General features: G+C 27.1%; 1 protein-coding gene across 3 annotated transcripts; it reads right to left on the bottom strand.

The window, feature by feature from the left end:
• Nucleotides 1-33: 33 nt before the first annotated feature.
• Nucleotides 34-23,046, bottom strand: LOC127061773 (sphingomyelin phosphodiesterase). 3 transcript variants are annotated; one of them, XM_050989098.1, is made up of 11 exons: nucleotides 22,668-23,046; nucleotides 6,963-7,068; nucleotides 5,993-6,201; nucleotides 4,513-4,809; nucleotides 3,958-4,350; nucleotides 3,698-3,870; nucleotides 3,247-3,609; nucleotides 2,966-3,158; nucleotides 2,720-2,904; nucleotides 2,402-2,587; nucleotides 34-788 (listed from the first exon to the last, which is right to left on the bottom strand). In XM_050989098.1, the coding sequence occupies exons 2-11, from the start codon at nucleotides 7,036-7,038 to the stop codon at nucleotides 719-721; spliced, it is 2,145 nt and encodes a 714-aa protein (XP_050845055.1). In that variant the 5' UTR covers nucleotides 7,039-7,068; nucleotides 22,668-23,046; the 3' UTR covers nucleotides 34-718. The 3 variants fall into 3 exon arrangements, with proteins under 3 accessions (XP_050845055.1, XP_050845052.1, XP_050845054.1); XM_050989095.1 differs by lacking the exon at nucleotides 34-788 and having other exon boundaries at nucleotides 1,673-2,587; nucleotides 22,668-23,045; XM_050989097.1 differs by lacking the exon at nucleotides 34-788 and having other exon boundaries at nucleotides 1,673-2,587; nucleotides 22,943-23,039.
• Nucleotides 23,047-23,136: the final 90 nt, after the last annotated feature.

Raw genomic sequence — 23,136 nt, 5'->3', positions numbered from 1 at the left:
AATTTTTTTTATTCAATAATAAATAATCAATGTAACATGCATTGGGACCAAATTGATCTTTGTAAATACTCATTTGTTCGAACAAATTTAAAACATTAGTATAATCAGACATTCGCTTAATGTTAAATATTTATAAATTTAAGATTCCTAATAGGAATATATATCATGGATACGCTCTTTACACCGTTAGAATAGAAAATTATCTAAACAGGTAATATAATACACGTTGGTTACGTATATATTTGACTACTTGAGTTGAGGCATTATTAACAACTAATTTACAATTCTTCCTCGATCATTCCCGACCTCTTTTTTGTTTTTGTTTTATAATTCTTTTATACTCTTTATTACCATAATAAATTAAAATTGAGGTATCAGAGGTTCACATATCGTCGCAAAATAAATCTCTATGTGGTTTTATTAAATAAATAAAATTATCATCGAAAAAATCAAACATATTTTAAACTTTTAAAAATTTATATAGTCGATCGAGGATCAACAATATAAAATTAATGATAAGCCGATCGGCCAATATCATTTTGATGAATTCTTAAAATTATCGTTCTCAATAAAAATTAACACTATCTTTTCTGCATATTCCTTTGCAGTTTTTTCTTTTTTCTTTACGAACTTTGTATTCTTTGATTCTCTTTGATAACTTATCACAACAGTTTCAATCTCTTTTTTTTTGTTCTACACATATCACTTGAAATTTCTTCTATCCAAGACCTAGAACGTACTTGGGTAGATTGTATGCGAATCTAGGAATAGCCATAACGACGGACATTCTGAAAATAAAATCATTTGTTATTACAATTTACGATTAAATATCATTGTTCTAAAATTATTAAGAAATTTATACGAAAGTAGAATTTTCATTTAGTGGTAACAAAAAATTATCACAAATTAAAAATTTGTGTAACAAACCAATAATGCCTATTTTCAAATATTCAAGATTATAATGATAGTTTTATTTTATAAAATTTTGTAAAATATAATCATACTAATATTTATATCACTACAAGATAATAAATAATAATTTATAATACTTATTGGTTTTTATTTATTTAAAACAAGTTGTTTGATATTTAATTAAAAAAGCAAACTAGTGTAGCAGTGTTACTTACTTAAAAATAGATAATATGCGATGATAGTATGTACCAATCACCACATTATGATCCATCACCAGATAGTGTAATAAATATATCTAAATTGCAAAACTATTTACAAATGTTAGGTGCCAAAATGTGAAAATTGTCATCAAAAATGATCATTAGAAATAGAAAGAGCATTTGAATGTACATATATATAGAATTAACAATACGGAAACATGTAATATATATTATTGATTTATAATACATCTTTCTACTTATTTGTGCTAGTTTGAACTATTATTCGAGCATAAGAAACCTATGCATCTATATGTAAAGACACGTCTGAAACATAGATAAATTTAATTATATATTTATATATATTATACTATTCTGTCCACATCAATAAATTTGCGTTTTCTAGCATGCAAATGGTCTTTGAATTGAAATCATAATTATTTATAATTACTCACCTATTTTGTAGATAAAGAGAAAATTTATACATATTATTTATTTAAACGATCATATAAGATAAGCATGCCAAATTAATGATAATTCAATAAATAAATTAATTAATAAAATTTCTGTTATAGAATAACAATTATATTGTTGTTAATTTTGTTTAATATTAACTTTGTTAATATTAAATGTATTATATACACAAGTTAACATTATATTATATATATATATATATATATAGTTTCTTTAATAAACTTAATGGTCCAAGAAAAGTCATCTTATTCTAATTATTGATTTGTTCGTTACAGTTATTATTTATTCTAAACATTAAAAAAATTTTCATTTTATTCGTTCTTTCATATGAAAATATAAATATTTTGTAAAAATATATTTATATTTCATAAAAATATATTCATATAACCATATTTCGCCGTTAAATAAAAATATTATATCTATAGAAACCTTAAAAAAGTATAATGTAAGAGAAAATAATTCTTAGATAATAACTAAATTAAACCAATATTTAACTGTCCTAATAATTCGCAATATTACAGATATAGAAAATATCCAATAATTAATAAATACATCAATCAAATCATTAATACGATATTATATGATTTCTTTCCCATCGCACGTGTAGTTTCTATGGTTAATCGTTACTTAAAAAAGCATTCATTATATTGCTTTTAGCATAAGAGTGCAGAGAAGCACATAAGAGTATTGCATATAAAGAATTTTTTAGCGTTATGTTTTAACAATAGTGATAGTGTGCATATGCGAAAAATTATAAATTAACGCTGTTAGTTCTAATGTCTCCGTTATAATTATTATGCCACCATTTATCTACGTACGATAATGCCAAACCGCTATAGATCCATGCTCTCCATCCTGTTCTCGTTTCATTGTCGATTCTTGATTCGATGCTTTGGCACAATGCTTTACGATCATGGCTTCTCCCACTTCTTAGATCGCACAATAGACGTTTCCGACATTCGTCGTCACACGACGGTCGTACAGGAGAATTCTTATAATAATGTCTGTAACAAATAAAGATCATTTTGAATTTAAATTCAATTTATAATTGAATTTAAAATATATTGACCGATTGATCTTTATGGAAGGGTGAACTCTGTCTGAAAATGTATCGATTATAAAAGTGTTAATATTACTTGTAATAAAGATCAAAAAGAGAAGGTTCGTTAGACATTTTATCGATTAACGAATCCCAATCCTTTGGGAGGAGCGATGCCATTTGATATGCTTGTCTAGCACTGTACATTTTACTCCAGATAGGATAATCATAAAGATTTGCCTCTTTTAAATTCATCACCCAACTCTCATGATCGACGACCATCTAGAAAATAAAAACAAAATCATTATTCATAGATAAATATTGTTTCAAATCACCATCTTACCCTAGTTGTTTTTGGATGATCTCCATCAACGTAATATATTCGATATCCCGGATTGAGATCGTAATAAGGTGTCACTGAAGGTCCTAAATAAGCTATACTTAAAGCTCTTCGAAGATCTTGAGTATCGTAGAATACTTGAAACTCGTCGTAATGCGTGTGTCCGAAAAATTGTGCCGTAATGGTAGATTCATATCTAATTATTAAAATCAAAATGATTTCCGACATAGAAATTAAAGATATTTTATTTTCAAATTCTTCAAAACGTTACACGTTATACCAACCGATTGATTATGTGATAATAATTCCTGGACCATACTTTCAAACAATCCGAGTGACCAGGAGGTATATGACCAATTATATGTACTTTTTCACCGTTCATTTCAGCACCTTGTAGTTCATAGACGAGCCATTGCAATTCACTAACTGGATCGGTACTGTTAATTAAAAGCCACCAATTTTTATTATTACAATAATTCATATTCACAGAGAGAATTCGAAATCCTGGCCGCACCAAGACCGAATAAAAGGCCCCTCTTCGAACCGTATGTGAGACACCAGCAGGTAACCAACGTCTCCAATGTTTATCCAGTGCATCGTAGAGCCACGATATACTATTTTCTTCGGGTGCGAAGGGTGGTGGAAAGCTAAAAAGAGAAAAAAAAACAACAAATACTCAAGGTTATATTACATAAAAAGAAAAGAAAAAAAGAATTCTTTACGCACGAAACGTACCTATTAACCGGTGCACTTTCATGGTTTCCTAATGCTGGAAATATAGGTACACCTGGGAACATTTGAATCATTTGCATAACGGTATCATGTAGAACCTTAAGATTCTCTTCTCTTGTCTGATTCCATACATCGTGAGGTGGTAAATCACCGGTCCATAATATATAATCGATATCCTATAATAAACATTTCTTATAACAACACAATCATATATATTTATATCAATAAAATAAAGTTTATTAAAACTTAAATAATTAACTTACCGGATGTGTTTCAGCGATATGTTTCAACATATGATCGACAGTTCTTTTTGGAGTGTCACACTTCCTGTAATCACCCCACCTGCCTGCTGCAGCTGATGGTATCAAAGGAGCTCCATTCGTAAGTCTGCAGCATAATGGTTCATTACAATCAGCGTTTGCACCTTCTTGATAATAAGGATCAAAGTGAGTATCGGAAAGATGTAAAACTTTGAACGTTGGTGCATTTTCTTGCGGTGGTACAGGTGGTTTTACTGGTGGTTTTTTTACAGGTGGAAAAGCTACTTCCCATTCGTGCAGAGGATTATAAGCATCCTCGCAAGCATCACCGATAACGAAACTACAAATTTGAGATGGACCCATGTCAACTTGTTTTAAAACGTAAATTACTTCGGCCTAAAAAAAAAAAATACAACATATTTTTTATTATTTATATTAATATAAAATTCATAAATATATATGATCAAATGTAAATATTATCTGTTGTTTTATATATTGTTAATTATAATTAATATTTACAATTAATAAATAATTTTTCCTACGAGAAGAATTACTTACTCCAAATACCAAAGTGACACCTTCACAAACCCGTGGACTTTGTATGTTAAGGGAGACACAGAATTGATATATACTCCCCATGATCTCTTTATCACTCTTGCCATTTTTTATATAATTCTGAAGCAAACCAGCACCGACTTTACATGCCGTACATGAAACCTTTGACATCACCGAAGTTTCAACTTCCGTCATCACTTGCCTTAAATCGAGTAACTTCAATGCCTTATCCACGAATAATGACAGGTGTCCGCTCGGTTGTACGCTTTCCATGTCCCATAGCATTCGTGAATAATTAAACTAAAAGCAAAAGAAAGTTTTTCTTAAGCATTGGATTTAATTTTTACAAATACTTTTTGTTAAATAAAGAATTTTTATTTCATTCCTTAAGATCATGTGATCTTCGATTATCGTGAAACTTTCACGACAGCAATGTCATTGCCGCCAAAACACTTGTATATATGTAAATACATAAGTGTATACATAAATATATATGTGTACATATTTGTTTATATATATATATATATATATATATATATATATATATATATATATATGCATGGACACATATACAAGAAGCTAGTTACGTACTCGCAATTCTATCTGTTGCCACGGTGAAAGTATTTTGGCACTGAAAGTGAGAGTTGGTGACACTACAGTGTTGCATAAAACAAAGTTAATGTTGGGCCGATAAATTTTTGTTTTTTAAAAACTTTAACGTGTGTCTATCACTTACGATATACGAGAGAGTTAAATAAAAATCGATAATTAATTCGAGAGAGAGTAAAAGAAAATCAGGCTAACGGATTTGGGATGAGTCTTCTCTGTTTTTTAAAATATTTCAAGTATTTCAAAATTAAAACTAAAATATTTTCAAGCAAAGTAAAGAATTATATTTATATTGTTTTATAACTTTATTTATATGAAACTAATCATTTTCGATAATTTAATTTTAAATATGGTACTTGCAGTATTAAGATATTGGATATTAGATATTTTATTATTGCTCATATATCACGATTAACAGCTAATTATTTTCTTTTGGCATAAAATTTAAATTACTTATGATTCGTTTACAATTAAAACTTACACACATTGTCTCGTTAAATATTTAATTTAAGGAATTATTTAAAAATAACGTTTCCAAAATATATATTAATTATGAATATTCGTATATTAAAATTATTTCAACATATGACATTCTTAATAAAACATTATATTAGATAAATTGGAATATAAAGCAATTCATTCTAAACAAATATTCAAATTTAAAAGGTTCAGAAAATAGTAATTATTATTATTTGTTATTGAGTTACGTTTATTTATTTGATACAAATAAAATGCAAGGTATGTACGTGTAATTGTACACGATAATATGTTAATAATTTTATGTTAATATATCTCAAATTACTCAGGAGGAAAATAAATTGAAAAAAAAGGAAAAAGAAAGAAAGAAAAAAAAGTAAAAAAAATAATTTCTTACCCGTGCTAATCGATCGGGATTAGTTTCGTTAACAACAATATTATCTGCGGTTGGTGGTAATTTTCGAAATCTATTATTAAAGGGTAAAAGTGCAACATCAAAATTTTCTGAGGCTCTTGCTCTCTCTTTTAGCCATTCGTCCGCTAGTTTCGTCCAATTTGTCGCGGCAATTTCCGCTTCTCGTTTCTGCCTTTCCCGGATCGGGTTTCCTATATACAAAAGAATTAACTAGTTACCTAATTAGTACATTAGCTTAGATCAGCGTAATCCTACCGGTGACTATTCGATCGGCCTTTGTACAGTTAATGAAACAATTTCATATGAACCTTTATAGCAAACTTGTTAAATTTCAAATTAACGTAATTATTAATTGACGATTTATTTCGTTTGTTTTTGATTTCTTCTTTCGTTCACACAAAATTTATATATAAAAAAGACATAAAGAATTATTGAATAATTAATAATATTCATTCGTGGATCTTAACGCTTTCGTTCTTTTAACATAATTATTAATTTCTTTCGTCTTTCGTCTTTCCTTTTTTCGTTTACACAAAATATATCTATAACATAAGACATATTATAATTACTAAATAATTAATAATATCTTTTTTTAACTCATTATTTTTTCTAACATAATTTGATTAAGTTTCCTTATCTTCTTTAAAATAAATTAATATAAAACATAAAAGATAAAATAATTACTAAGATTCTTTCCTAATTACCGATTCTCAAATAAATAACAACAAAGAAATAATTCTTTCATTTTCTCAGAAATTAAACGGTATAAATTTCTTTGAAGCATCTATTACGAGAGAAAAGAATGACAAGGAAAACTCATGACAATGAAACGTTTCATACTTACTACTTTTTAAAGAAATATCTAAACAATGTCAAGTACGTTGATAATAATAATATTATTCTCTAACTAAAGATAGATAATAAAACAATAGTTGAAATAGTTTTCACGTACCGAAGGTATTTGATATCGTGCCAATGAGACAGAATAGGATGATACAGCTCGATGAGGTCCATCTTTTAATTAGCATGCTCTATCTTCTACTCTTTGGTATCGTTACCTATAAAATAATAAGTACAAACAAAAAGGTTCATATATTAAAGAAAAAAATCAAAAATCAAAATATTTATATCCAAAAGGAAGATTCTTATTTATTTATTTTTTCCTTTGTTATTTATACACCCTTTCTATACGACCTTTCATAATTTCTTTCTCGTTTTTATAAGACAATACGTGTATATACTTGGATATATATATATATATCTATATATATGTATGTGTAAACGTTGGCTGGCACGTTCGAAAAATGTCATTGACACAGTAAAAGCATTTTTATATAGAACCCACCGTTACTGTTACCTGTATGTGGGTCAGTGATGAACGCTCGGACAAAGTTGTCTTCGCTGTCGTTGTAGGACGTCCTTCGGACGCGCGAGAAATTTCAATTCAATTTCAATTTTTATATATATAGATATTTTTTTTTATCTCTTATTTTTTTAATCCGATCGAGCGACAACATTGCAACAGTCGATCTTCCGAAGGACGTTTCCTACGTATTTCAAAAGAATGACAATGAATGAAAGAAGAATTTTTATTTTCGAGCAAACTCGATATTCTTTACTATTTAAACAATCTAAATATATATAGTTATAAATATAATTATATAAAATATCGAAGTATAGAGATAATGTACGAAACATTATAAGTAAGAAAATATCTGACTTGCAACTAAAAATTTATAATATATTTCAATGTAATTAAATATTGTTAACTAATTATTTAAATATAATAATAATGGGAGAAACATTCAAAGTAAGAAAATATTTAGTCTGCAATTCAACATCTTGTTTAAGAGAAAACTAAAAAGAAAAGAAAGAAGTAAATTTTTTCTTTGTTTTAATATTTATTTTCTTAATTATAAAATATATCTTTCACGCGATTATTATTAAGAAAGTTCGTAGAATCAATCGTAGAATATGATTTTTTTGCGAAATACAAACGTTTTCTAATATGGATAAAAAGTACGGGAGATCGCACGAACGATTTCTCGAATTATCTTTTATAGAGTCGTTAAACGCGCCAGCGTTTTAGTGAATCATGATTCTAAACGATCGCTCTGAAATAACGGAAAAAGATTGTTAAAGAGGAGACGAGGATAAAGAGACCAATCGCATGATGCGTGCCGTTCGAAATGAATTAGTCATATCAAACGTGCTCTTTTAATGAATTTGTTACATGAGAATGTGCGTGCGCACGTCTTCGATTTGAAAGATTTGTTTTTTATACTTACGCGAGCGTAATTTATACATACACGTTTATACGTACAGTGAAGCATGTAATTCAAATGTATTTTTTTTTCTAATTAGAAATAAAAAGTGTATTACAATTGATTTATCAATCTTGTTTGATCAAAATATAAAAAGGAGTTTCCATATAAGTTAATAATGAAGTTTCGAATGTTTATACAAATAAAATAAGTTACAATATCTAAGAAACGTCATAATACGCAAAAAAAAAACAATTCATGAAAAACAAAAAATAAAGGAAAGCTAATGTTATATATAATATGAAGAAAATACACGAGTAAATGTAAGGTATGAAATATAAGTGAAGGAAACAATATATAATAGAAAGGAAATATACAAGTAAATAAAAAGTAAATTAAATAAGATATAAAGTAAAGAAAGAAAAATATATAATATACAAATAAATAAATATATATGAAAATACAACCTGGCCCGAAAGTTTCTAGTCTTGTAGTTTTACTATCTCAACAAAAATTAATCTATACAGTGTGTTCAAAAATAGATAATTGAGAGATGAAAGAAAAGATGAAAAAAACTACGATGAGTTTCTCACCGATTATTATTCACTGAGTTATTTAATAATTAGATCGACCAAATTTGCGTTGATAATCGTAATATTCATTGATAATCATTTATTAGATATTCACACACAAACTAAAAATCATCTAACATTTAAAAGTACCTGAGAAAGGTCTCAAAATATCAGAGACTCGACAAAAGTAGAAAAATATCCTAACTCAACAACGAGCTGTGGGAAGCTTGCAAGATAGATTGGTATGTTACACGAAAGTAACAATGAATAGTATGCTTCTCTCGTCATTCAATCATTCGATTAATTTGATCAAATAATACTGCATAGCAGAGTGTACGGGATTGGTCGACTTTATTATTAAATAACTCACAATCAGTGAAGTATAACCGGGGAGAAAAATGACAGAGGAATTATCATCTCAAAATTTTATCCTTTTTCATTCTCTCAAAAGTCAATTATAAGTTTTAGAATGCCTTGTATATAAAAATTTTCAAAAACGAGTAATTGATTTTTAAAATTTAAATAGAACTAGAAATATTTATATGAACTATTTTAATAGTTTAGATATTCTAAAATTATTTCTAAAGTATTTCCTACTTATTCTACATAATATAACACTCTGTATAAAATATAAGCGACAGTAATTACAGTAATAAAAAAAAAACTGATATATTCTGAAAGAAATATGCACGATGCACACGTGTAAAATAAAGAATATATTTACAGAATATTTAATATTCTTAGAACAAACTACGTAATACATTTTTATATCAAGTATCATTTTTCTTTATCTTTCTTATCAATATAATCAATACGTGCAAATGTAAATATATATTTGCATATTTACATTTTTGCAATTAATATTATATAAGATAATATATCTGTTAACATTATGTACTTTTACATTCTATTAACAAATTACGGACGAATAACGAAATATAATGCACTAATAACTAGCAACAATTAGACGATTTATTTGATTAAATATCATTTTTTTAATTTATATAGAATACTGAATCTTGAAAGTAAAATACAATATAAAAATTTTCTTTTCGAAGTGACAAAAAATTGGCTTACTCCTGCAGAAACAGAAAAATCAATAGATTTAGAAAGGCGCAACAGACCTTCAAATATTGCTTATAAAACTTCATGTAGAGATCGCACATATATTACGAACGGAAAAAAAAGTCAAACACGTTATATTAGCAAATTTCATAATGTTTCACTTCACTTACTTGAATGCTTTACTAAATATCATACTTTAGAAATATTTCAATGACGTATAAATTTATATTGAAAATACATATACATAATATTAAAATATTTCTTGAAAATAAATATTTAACACGACGATGTTTTTTAATTATTAACAAATTACAAATAATTTAAAAATATTTGATACAAAAAGAAATATGTCTACTAGATATGGTTAGCAATAAAATGTTTGATCTGCAAGTGTTAATAATAAAAACAAAAATAAGTAGAAAAATGTTCAAATTCGATTTCCTTAATCGATTCGAATTTAACTTTATTTTCAAATAATTCGTTTCTTATACATAGTAACTGTAGAAACGTAAGATAACAATTTGCTAGCAGCTGTTATCGTGAATAACATCCGATGCAGTGGGTCAGTGGGAGGAATCCATTTCGGCGAAAGTTGGATTCGCATCGGATGGTGCACATCCTTCGTTTATGGAATATTTACCGCGCCTATCTCTTTCGATATACCTTATACTTCGTATTTTCTATAAAAAATTCTTCAAAAAATATTTAAATATCATAATTATTCACAAACGAAAGCGAATTATATTCTTACGTGAAAGTTAAACACAACGTCGATCGATAAGAAATGATAAAATTATGAAAAGAGAAAGAGAGACTCATTTTTCTATAGACTTAATACTATAAATAAATCCACGAACTTATAGATCCAATCTATATATGTAGACACATAAATCTAACAGAAAGACTAGATTATCTTTTAGTATATTTAACATAAGTACATTACATTTCACAATAAATATAAGAAAAAAAAAAGAATATGTATATAAATATTAATTTTGTCAATAAATAATGAATAACAACGTTAATATCGTTTATTATAACTGAATTATTAGCCAACCTAATATTCAATAAAATATAATTAACGTATTTCAATAAATATAAGAACAATAATATCTACATAAATATTAATTTGGTCAATATGTAATAAGTAACAACACTAATACTTTTTATTAAAAATTTCGATGTTATCTATTGAATCATCCTAACAGAATAAAATAAAATAAAGAATATATGATATATGTATAACAAATTATACATATACGTACGTATAATCGAAGGAATTATCTCGCATGGACATTGAGAATGACACGAGAGAGCGAACGACGAACTGTGTCAAACGGAAGTACAGAAAAGGTGGTATATACGTGTGTATTGAACATCGAACTCACATAAACTCGATGAGTTTACCCTTTCGTTCGAATGAATGTTTAAGTTTTGACCTTACAATTATATGATTATTGACGTATCGATGATTAGTATTTTCAAACGTCAAAAAGAAAAAAGAAAGAAAGAAAATATAAAAAAGGATAAATGTCTAGGACGACATCGAAAGAAAAATTCATCCTCTTCATACTCTTTATCGAAACGTCGCGTTCCTTTGAAACAGTTCTTCAGAGAATACGTACCTAACCGTTATTCGACCTAACAAAAAAGAGATTCACTTTGGCCAGCCTACGTGTCTGTATTTCGAAATTCTCACATATTTCTTTCTCCTTTTTTCTCTTATAATTATATTCATTAATTATTCAATTATTTTCTGTATTGAGAAAATTTCATTCTAATGAATAATGAATTCTGTGTAAAAAGGGATTTTCTTTTATATAAAATTCTATATATTCTGTATAAGAGATACTATATAAAAGAATTCTATGTATTAAGGATATATAAAAAGATTCTACATATAATGTATATAAAAAGACATTATATGTTCTATACAAAAAGATTATATATATGTATATTTTTTTTATACAAAGAAATTCTATATATATTATATAGAAAAATTTGCTTTTACATAAAATTTTATATATTCTATAGAGAAATTCTACATAATTATTTTTAAAAAGATTCTCTATATAAAGAGTTCTTTATATAAATTTTAATAAATATTTGTTTTTCTTCTTCTTTTTTTTTCATTTTTATAATTAGTTCATTATCGAATAATAATAAGAATTCTAGTTCATTATTTATTTCTTTTTTCTCTTCTCTTTAACCTTTTAATGATTCATTTAATAATTACAGGTCGTTATAGTTTTTATCAATAAGACTTCGTTCTCTAACCATATCTCCTGACCAACAAACTTCTTCCTTTTCATTTCCTACTTTTCTTTTTTTTTTTTTTTTTTTTTTTTTTTTTTTTAATTAAGAAATAAAACAAACCATTTACCAGGGAAAACATTGCTTGACCTGTATCACGTGATCGTTGAAGCGCAGCATCATGGACCATGCAGTGAAATTGCAACTGTGAACTTACTTCAAGAGTCAAGATCGAGTTTACATGAATACACACAGACTCTTCCTTCTCTTTCGACATCGAGGAAGTAAAATAACTTTTGACTTTCTACAAGCCCCATATTACATAGTTTCTTCTAAAATCTATACTATCATAAGTTCAACGTGTATAAATATCTATATATAATATGTTTATATTATACATATTATGTGTATATATTTTATGATGTATATATGTATGTGTTGTCTCTATATACAGTATCGCAATATACATTCTAATTTTTACGAAATAAAATTGAAAAATATATTACTGCAAATTTGTATGTATCTAGTCTCAATGATCTGATTTGAAAATGAAATAATTATAAAGTTAATGTAAAAATTGTGCTATAAGATCAATATTGATACGACAATATTATTTTTTCATAAAAATGTTGGACTAAAACAAATATATAAGAAATGGTTTGATTAATTTCAGAATATATATCCATACATATGAACAGGTATGCATGAGATTTATCAAAAGCAGAAAAAAATAATTCAGATATGATTAAGAATAAATTAGGAAGATAATTATAATGTGAACAATTAAAAAACAAATAAGAATTTAAATATATATATATATAATATATTAATCTGTTGAATTTCGATTCAACGATTAATCGATTATCTTTCTTAAGTTAAATTAATGTTAACGATTATAATCGTTTCTACTTTCAAGACACAGAAAGTTTTTCTCGTTTATGGCTGCGGGGGTTGTTTTATTCGAAATACATCGACGGAGAGTGAAAGTTTGAAGCCGACGAGTATAGTTAAAGAAAAAAATCTGAACGTCCTAAACGATCTCTCTTTCTCTTTTTCTTTCTTATGATTAACATATAAAAAACTATCTATTTTTCTTTTACATTTCTGTATTATTTTATTTTATTTTATATTATTTAGCGGTATTAATCACAACAAGTTTACAATATATATATTATGGAGTAATAATAAGTAATTAATACAGGTATTATAAATAATGAGTACAACTATTAATTAATTTATTATATTGACAGAATTATTATTTCTAAACTAATGAAATTAATTAAACAAAATCCTAGTCAGTGTTTCGTTTTTCAATTAGTTTTCTCAATTAAATAAAAGAAAAATATTAAATCCAAATTATTATTTTTAAATTAATGAAATCAATTAATTTAAAGAAAAAAAGAAAATTATTCAAAAGTCAGAGTTGCGTCTTTTCATAGCTTCCACAACAAAATGAACTTAACAGAAATGAATCGAAAGACAGATAACAAAAAAGACGTCATTTCTCCTTTGTTCCTCTTCTTCCTTGATCAAATGATACTATATGTATATTAGTTTATCAAGGTTATTAATTCTGATAAACAACGTAAAATTTATTTGTGCTCAATTTTCTTTATCGTTATTTACAATACTTGCATTAATTGTTTAATCGATAACACACATATACACGCGCACACGCACGCATACACACATAAAGAAAAAAGATAAAAGTCAGTATAGTAGTCAAGAGGATTAACGGTTTATCTTAGCCATGTCCAAACAAGATTCGCTTCTTCTTTTAAATTTTATAATAATGACGCTTTCAACTCCAACGAAAGCGAATTATCATCGTTGACATCACTCTGCCCTTGATGAAATAAAACTAAAAAAATATGTTACCATTTTCGAATTTATATTTATCTTGACTCAATTGATTTGATTTCGAAATAAAACAATTATTAAAAAGTTAATATAAAAATTGTACTATAGGATAATTATTTTAATGATAATGTTTATTATTTCATAAAACTATTGAATATTATCTTTGGTTTTCTTTATTTAATAAAACAAATTAATAAGAAATAGTTTTATTTATTATTGCTAATTTAAAAATTCTTTCAGTTCTCTCTAAATTAAATAAAGGAAGAAAATTAAATTCAAATTATTATTTCTAAACCAATTAAATCAATTACTTTAAAGAAAATTAAAAACCATTAGAAAGACGGAAGTATATTTGTAAGTACGTATACACATGTATGTATTTATATTAATATATTTATAGTACTTATTATAATACTTATATAGTATATATGTAAGTACGTATATAAGTATATATGAGATAACAAAAGTAGATAGGGAAGACTAAAAACAAACTATACATATAATTGTAATACAAAAAATTAAAAAACAAAATAAAGATAAAAAAGTAAGATCTTACGTTAAGTTACATACAACTTTTCGAACTAAACGTTAAAATGTTGACGTCAAGAAAAAGAAAAAGAAAAAAAAAAAAGATAAATAAGTTGCAAATAACTAAATGCATGTGATAAACTTGTATTCGTATCTTATATACTATATGTAACTACTCTTGAAAAAGCCGCAAGCATGATTGATGACGGAATACAACTTCGTTCGTCTTTGCATCGTAGTTAAACCACAAATAAGTATACAAAATATAAAAAAAAAACAAAAGAACAGAGAGAAATCAAAACGTTACAAACATGCAACCTGACGTAACGTTAGGTGTTGGTAACGAAGAAGAAAGTATGTATTTGCTATATATGCAATATTGTGTTCTCATACAAGAAATATTTATAAATAATAGAATTTTATAAATATTTTTAAGACAACAAGGAAAATCGAAAAATGAGAAAAATGAGTTAGAAAAAAAAAGAAGAACAAAAACATGAAAACGTCAGATCTTTTAAGCTAATCGATGTTAACATTATTTCATTAAATAGTATAACATTAAATCCAAGAAAGAACAATTTCACGAGATCAAAATTGTATCTCTGAAGCTACTCGATCTTAAAATTATTTCATTAAATAATACAACATTAAATCCAAGAAAGGACGATTTCACGAGATCGAAACTGTATATATCTGTATGATTTCTCCAGAGAATCTCTTTAGAATGACGAAGCTAAAATGCAAACTCTCTTCTCGTATAATACGAAAGACACGTATAATAAGTCGTATGCGTTCGAATACTTTTAAATTTTCCCGCTCATTTATTAACCGCGCTTTTTAAAAATTTCTTCGAGAGAAGAGCTACGTATAAGTGTATTCTCTTTCTGTTTCTCTCTTTCTCTCGCTACATAATATTGATGGATACTGTGTAAGCAACGTTCATCCAATAGTGATGCTGCTGCCTTTCTCTGTGTCCGTACTACTTTCGCACTGCGACAATCTCCTCTTCGTAGCTTAATTTATCAAAGCCTACGAACGAGATACATGCGAAGAAACTTTCGACTCGCTCGACTTTGGTTCTTCTTCGTTTTAATTCCAAAGATACGTATGTATTACTTTTTTTCTCTCTTTTTCTTTCTCTTTACGTTTATCTCAACTCGTGCGTAAAATAATTCGTGATAAATAATAAGTAATGTATAATAAAAAAAAAATTGTCCTCTAAATCCCTTTAATTGTAGAGAAAATCATCGAAGAAAATAATTTTACATGAGAATAGATCTAATTTGGCTATGTTTTTTTTTTTATTTATTAAACATCCTGCCATCTATCAATGATATTTCATCGATCAAATTAACTACTCGAATTTTTTCTATATGCAAATGTAAACATATTTATTTCAAAATTCGTTTATTACAGAATCTCTAATCATCGATTATTTGTTTTTGATTCTTTAATTAATTCCTTTTATATAAAAAATAAAATAAAATAAAAATTATATAATGTGAAAATTATACTAATATATATTAATTTTCAAATATAAACTATGTTACAAATTAATTCTATGTCGAAAAAATGAAATAAGATGTAACATAAATAAATACAAATAATTACAAATAATTCCAAAATAATATATATATATATATCTTCCTTAAAAATTACATAGAATTATAAAGGGTAAAATAAAAATATTTAAAACATTTTAAAGACGATCATTTTTGAAATAACAATCGTGTTACGAAACATCTTGAGATCATTCGTGAGAATGTTACGATCTTAAAGAGAAGAAGGACAAAAGACAGAGAGAAAGAGAGAGAGAGAGAGAGAGAGAGAGAGAGAGAGAGAGAGAGAGAGAGAGAGAGAGAGAAAGAGAGAAAGAGAGAGCAAAAGAGAGAGCAAGTTCTTTGTTAAACGTTTAAGAAAGAGCAAGACGACCTTCAACGATTTTCTTAGAGAAATGATTGTCGAATGTGGGTGCGCCTAACATTCGAATTTCTGTTTTTCAACATCGATTAACTTGCACAAAACGAGCAAGCATTCCTTCGCGCATCTCGAATTCCATTCGACATTCGAGGAATGTGCACGTGACGCATAAAAACACTACTAAAAATCAACTCGAAGAGAAATCGAGCGTTGTATGTATCCTATATCTTATTTTTTTTCCACAATAAAGAACTAAAGAAGAGTAACGGATGAAAACTGTAATTTTCTGATTCTAATCGATTCACCAATATGTTTTTACTGATATGCATTATCTTCATCGGTTTATTTTTTCATTGTTCGATAAACAAAGATAAAAGATTTGATGTATCGAACATTTTTTTAAAGCATATAATTCAATACATATGCGTGCGTAAAGGAACGTATATAAGCATTGTATTTACATAAGACTTAGTTTCTTCAAAATAATAAGAAATTAATCCATTGAAATTCAATTCTTTTGTTGTCTATAAAAAAGAATTATATTATGTGAAATTTATTTTATAACTTATACTATTATTTATGTATATACATTTTTTATGGTCGCAACGAAAGATGTTCACCACGATTATTATAAAATCTAATTTCGTTTTCGAAAGAAACAAATCCTTGTCATAAATTCAGAATTCATTTTGGGATAACAACCTAAGCGGCGTGACAAACCCTTAAAAACACTTAAAATTTAATTCTGTTTTCGAAGGAAACAAGTACTTATCATAAATTCATCTAAACGGAGCGATAAACTCTTAAAAAATCTTAAATGACAACAGAGATCATAAATAAGGTCTTTAAATTCTCTTTATAATGGTGCTATTTATTTTTTTTTTTTTTTTACATTTTGAATCAGTAAAGTTTTTAAGAAAACGCGTTTCAAAGTTTCTGTATTCTTGAAAACAATTTTTATTTTATTCAATGTTCAAAATGTCTATAGAAGAGATCTATGAAAGATCTCCATGTATTCAATAATATATTCACTGTGTGTTACGTCGAACATTGTACAGTACATCCGGTGTAATTTGATGGCATTCTTCAATTATGCATTGCTGAAGTTGTCCCATTGAAACCGATTGGGTGATATATATTCTGGATTTTAAATATTCGCATAGAACAAAATCCGAGGGTGTAAATGCTCGGAAAAATATTTGTTTAAAAACTACCAATTTTATTACCTGAAATACCAAACTCACACATTTACTAAAATAAACCGGATGTACTACAGGATATTCGATGCAATACTAAACAAAAATTTTATTACTACTTGGAAATCGGCGATACACATTTTTACATTTTATAAAATAAAAGTTGTTTTCAATAGAAACTTTTTTTTATTATCCTTTTTCTTTTTATTTTTTTATTATATTTATTTTTATTTACTTGGAAACTAATCACTCAAAATTTAAAAAGAATAGCGATATTGTAAAGATAATTAAAAGATCTTTTATCAAATGATATACCATTAGACCCTTGTTATCATTCAGTATTTTTGAGTCTATTGTCACTAGATTTCATAGTAATGTCATTAGATTTCATAATAATCATGATGACACTTTTCATTGGGACACTGTATATATGTATATATGTATGTACACGCTCGCATGTATCCGCGCGTGCACACATACACATACATCATTTTATAATTTATTTAATCAAAAATGATAATGATTCATACATATAATATATATAATATTGTATATATAATATTATTTAATAGTATAATAATAAATGGCGACCTATAAACATCATATGGTTTTAACGAGATCCTTTCTTTCGAAAATTTAGCGTTGGAAACGTTTTCATTAAGAATGTAGATAAAACTATAATAATATAATAATGTATATATATATAATATATAATGTATAATATAATATATGTGTATATATAATACTATAATTATAATTTATAGTAATTATTACGTATAATAATACATATAAATATTATACACATACAAGCATTCTACTATGCTTAATTAATATTTGATAAAAACAAATCTTCTACGATACAACGAACTAACAATTGATTTCCTTACGAAAAACTAAAAAATACAAGTACATACATAATTTTATGACTTTGAAATTACACAATAATAAAAAATTAAATTTACGTAGTAATCTATTTCCTGGCTTATATAAGAATCGATTACATAATACTCTTTCTTTGACATTATTTTTCATAGCGAAGATAACTTATCATCAGAAAAAATTTATCATTAACACGTTGAATGCTATAAAGTTTACTGATAAACAAGACTCTTCTCTCTTTCGCTCAATTGTAAAGAATTTATTTAAATCATTCTAAAGAATTCTTCAATAAAATTTGAAAAACTATAAATATAGGATGTGCCAAAAGTTTCTAGTTGCATTTAAAAATCAATTATTCTTTATAGAAATTTTTAAGCAATTTTTTTTTTTTTTCATTTCTTTTTCACTAGCTAATAAAACTACAAGCCTAATTAAAAGTCTTGAAAAGAAATGATTGATTTGAAAAATTAGTTAAGATCTTTTCTCCCATCAAATATATATTTTCTAATAAAATATATATATATATATAATAGTAAATTATTCTGTGTCCTTGATCTACAAAAAGTTCGGGAAGATATTATATGAATATATCGATTTGTACAAATCGATATATTCAATCTAATAGCTCGTATCAGTTCGGTTCTTACGTGTTAACATGGTGAAAGAAAAGAAAACAAAACAAAACAAAAAATCCAACGAGTCTAACGACTGAAAAGTTTAAGAGTATATATGAACGTACACATATATGCATACAAAGTACGAAACGAACGAGAAATTGCATGGATGATCGTCGAACTGTTACAACCGACCGGTCTTCTACAAAAATTCGAACGGAACTTCCACTCGTCGTTCGTGCTTAGTTAGAAAAAGAAAGAGTAAGAGAGAAGATTTCTCACTTTGGGAATAACTTTGAAAGCTGTTTTTTAATGTTATCCCACACGAAAAGTAACATGGCGTGAAATAAATAGAAATAACACACAGAGAGAAAGAGAGAAAGAGAGAGAGAGAGAGAGAAAACATATATAATACTAATGCGCTTATATACACATATCTATTATATATAGATGGAAAGAGATAAATAGATAGTAATGTATTTAACGTACACATATGTACATATATACGTACATAGTAAGAATAAAACAGAGCGTTACGTACGTCCACCAACACACACACAGTAATGTAATTATATATTACTGTAATTCGTCAGATATATATATATATAATAATGTTTTATTCTATTATTATAAAGACTTCAAGTATACATAGAATAATAAGAGAATCCTTATTATCCAATAAACAAAAAGGAAACAACAAAGAAGAAGTTTCGTATGTATCGTTTCATTTTCCATAGACGAAATATTGAAAACATTTTTTATCTCATTAAATATCTTTTTAAACTTGCATCTGATAAAAAGAAAATCCGATAGAAAAAATGTCTTCTTTTTTCTTTCCGCTAGAATAAAAGTTTACGAAAAAAAATATCGGTTTTCGTTTGAAAAAAAAAAAAAAGTTAACCTTCAAATAATCTTAAAAGCATCTAACAAATAAAGAATAGATAAGATATTTATATATGCATTTTGAAATCGTCAAATTATTTCACGTTTAACTTCTTGCAAAAATGCCTTTTTTCAAGTTTTCGAATAAATACACCTTATATATGTGTACGTATAGATACATGCATAAAGAGATATATGCATAAGTAATAAACTTATATATATATATATACACACGCACGCGCATCTGTGTGTGTATCTATGTATTTATATATAACAGAAATATAAAAGACACGTAAGAACATTGTATAGATATATATATATATATATATATATATATATATATATATATATACACGTCTATGATATGTATGTATGTATGTATGTATGTACGTATGTACGTATGTATGTATGTATGATGTATGTATGTATGTACGTATGTATAGTAGAAATATAAGAGACACGTAAGTACATAAATAATGTACATACTTACATACAGGTATATACATATACATCTACATATATATACAACGTATATAATAGAATGTCAGAGATAATAAAACACGGCTCCACGTTTTCACTTGTTCCACCGATTGGAAATCTCTCAAGTACGGAAGTGCACGGAACGTTAAGCGCGCGATGCGCGTGTGATAAATGAGAAGAGGAGGATAAAGAGTGGTTCCAATTATTTAATAGAGGTTGCTCCTCTTACACGTGGTTTCACGCGCTCCAAATGGAAACAAACGATAGCGAAGAGAAGTTTGCGCAATAAACTCTTAATAGTCAATGTCGTAGTAACATTTTATTTTATCCTATCTTATCGATTATCATCGAAAATATCGAAATATTGTTATTTGTTATATACGTTTTATTTTGAATATTATGATCAAATGATTTCGATTTTTTCCTTTTCTCGAAAGATGTTATATGATACATTGATCTAATTACTCATAAATGACTTTCTTTTCTTTTTTTTTAACTCTTATTAATTTCATACCGTTATCGTTATTTTGATCGTATTTTAATTAATAACAGGTAATAAGAAAGATGGATAAAATATCTATATGTATACGTGTATATGCATGTGTGTATATATATGTGTATATATGTATATATGTATATATATATACACATATATATATACATATGTATATATATATATACATATGTATATATATATATACACATATATATATATATATACAGGATGTTAAAAAAAAAAGCATTCAATATTTATACAATACACAGAATACATATACCGAGTAAAAAAGTCTTAATAAACATAAGTTGAAAGGTTAACCGTTTCTGAGATATAAAAATGTTTATATTAGTATTATGATTGATTTACTGGCTTCTATCATCGCGTATGATATTTTCCTTAGTATTTATAAACTGCGTTATGAATATACTCGATTAATTTCTAAAATTACATCGACAATCTCAGCAACTTGACGTCTTTACATAGAAAAATTTTCTAATCGAAGACTTTTCTCTCATTCGCTGTTTCAAAATCTTCACCAACGTTTTCGCCAATCAGATTCTTTTCAATCAAAAGTGGATTGGACGTAATGGACCAATTGCGTGGCTTCTTTGATCTTCCTGATTTCAACGCTTTAAAATTATTTTTATGACGATATACAAAAAGCAAAATATATTCTTCGCTTTGATAAATAACTTAGAATATAAATAATTACGAATGCGTCAAAAACTAATTTAATCTTCCGATTTATGTTTGCTAAGATATGTTTTACTCGATATAATATGTTTCATTGAATGTATAAATATTAAATGTTTTTTTTTTTTGAACATCCTGTATAAAATGATTATACGTAGAAATGATTAAAATTAGATAAGATAACAGTTTTTACAATCGAGTGGATAGACTAATGACGAATATCCAGTAATGCAATGTTAAGGAAACAAATAGTCTAGTGTGGAGAAGGAGAAAAGCTAAGACTTTCTTATGGTTGTTCCGATCTCTGACCCGTCCTCGATACATGTAGGATACAAAGAAGAACTTCTTCCTCTTCTTCTTTTTCTTCTTTTTTAACTTAAGAATAGACGATACCTTTTGTAAAAGTAAAAGATCGAGAGACGATCGATTTGATAGGTCATAATCGTAACTTTTATATTTGTTTAAATTTTTCTTATTTGATTATTAAATTGTCTTAGATACAAATAAAGTAATGAATCGTAAATATAATCGAGATATCGAACGTCCTTCGAGATTTCTCTCGATATATAAAATATACCATCGTCTTCGTTTTGACGACTGAGGATGATCTATGAAAAAGCTGGAAGTTAGTCATCGAACTATATTACAGTTAACTAACTTTCACGTTGTTGTACTAGATTTAAAATCATCTTGTTATACCTAAGCGTTATCTATCCTAAGCGATGACGATCGTTTCCCTTTTTACAGTTGTCATGACAATAAATGAACGACGATGACGATCGTTAATAATAAATGTAAAGCTATGTAACGACTACAAGGGATCGTTCGTATGCACGAAGCATAGTAAATAGATTCGTATGTTCGCGCGCTTCTACGCGCGAAAACATATTTAAATTCAAATCAAGACTGCAGAAATCTGAAAGAGAACATTTGTATTGAAGGGTGAACTTACGAATTTGAAGATCCGAATTGTTTGTCGGTGTACATAAATTGAGCAAGTTGAAAAAGATTCTTAAATGATGAGAAACTTTGATGATGACGATTGAAGGTACGAAGAAGGAAAAGGACTAGGTTTAGGAGAGGAAGAATGGAGGATCGTCAATTTTCGAAATCACTTTCGGAACATCACGCGAGATTCCTCCGAACGTCGTGTCACGTTTTCGAGAAACTAGATCACAGAAAACACACGAAAGGCACGTACAAGTATGTACATATTAACATACGCACACTAACACAGTCGATTGGGCTCTATTCCACTCTCTATTCTTCTTCTCCCATACACAAAAACACCGACGCTCCGTCTGCGATAGCTCGAATTGTACTGAAAACAAGTTCACTTCGTCAAGGGTATCTAAGCGCTACTACCGCGCTATCTGCTGGCCGATAGGTCGTATTACTTCCCTCCAATTTTAAATTTTAAA

This window comes from Vespula vulgaris, chromosome 2 (assembly GCF_905475345.1).
Source record: "Vespula vulgaris chromosome 2, iyVesVulg1.1, whole genome shotgun sequence".
Taxonomy (NCBI): Eukaryota; Metazoa; Arthropoda; class Insecta; order Hymenoptera; family Vespidae; genus Vespula; species Vespula vulgaris.
This window is presented reverse-complemented; position numbering and strand designations above follow the sequence as displayed.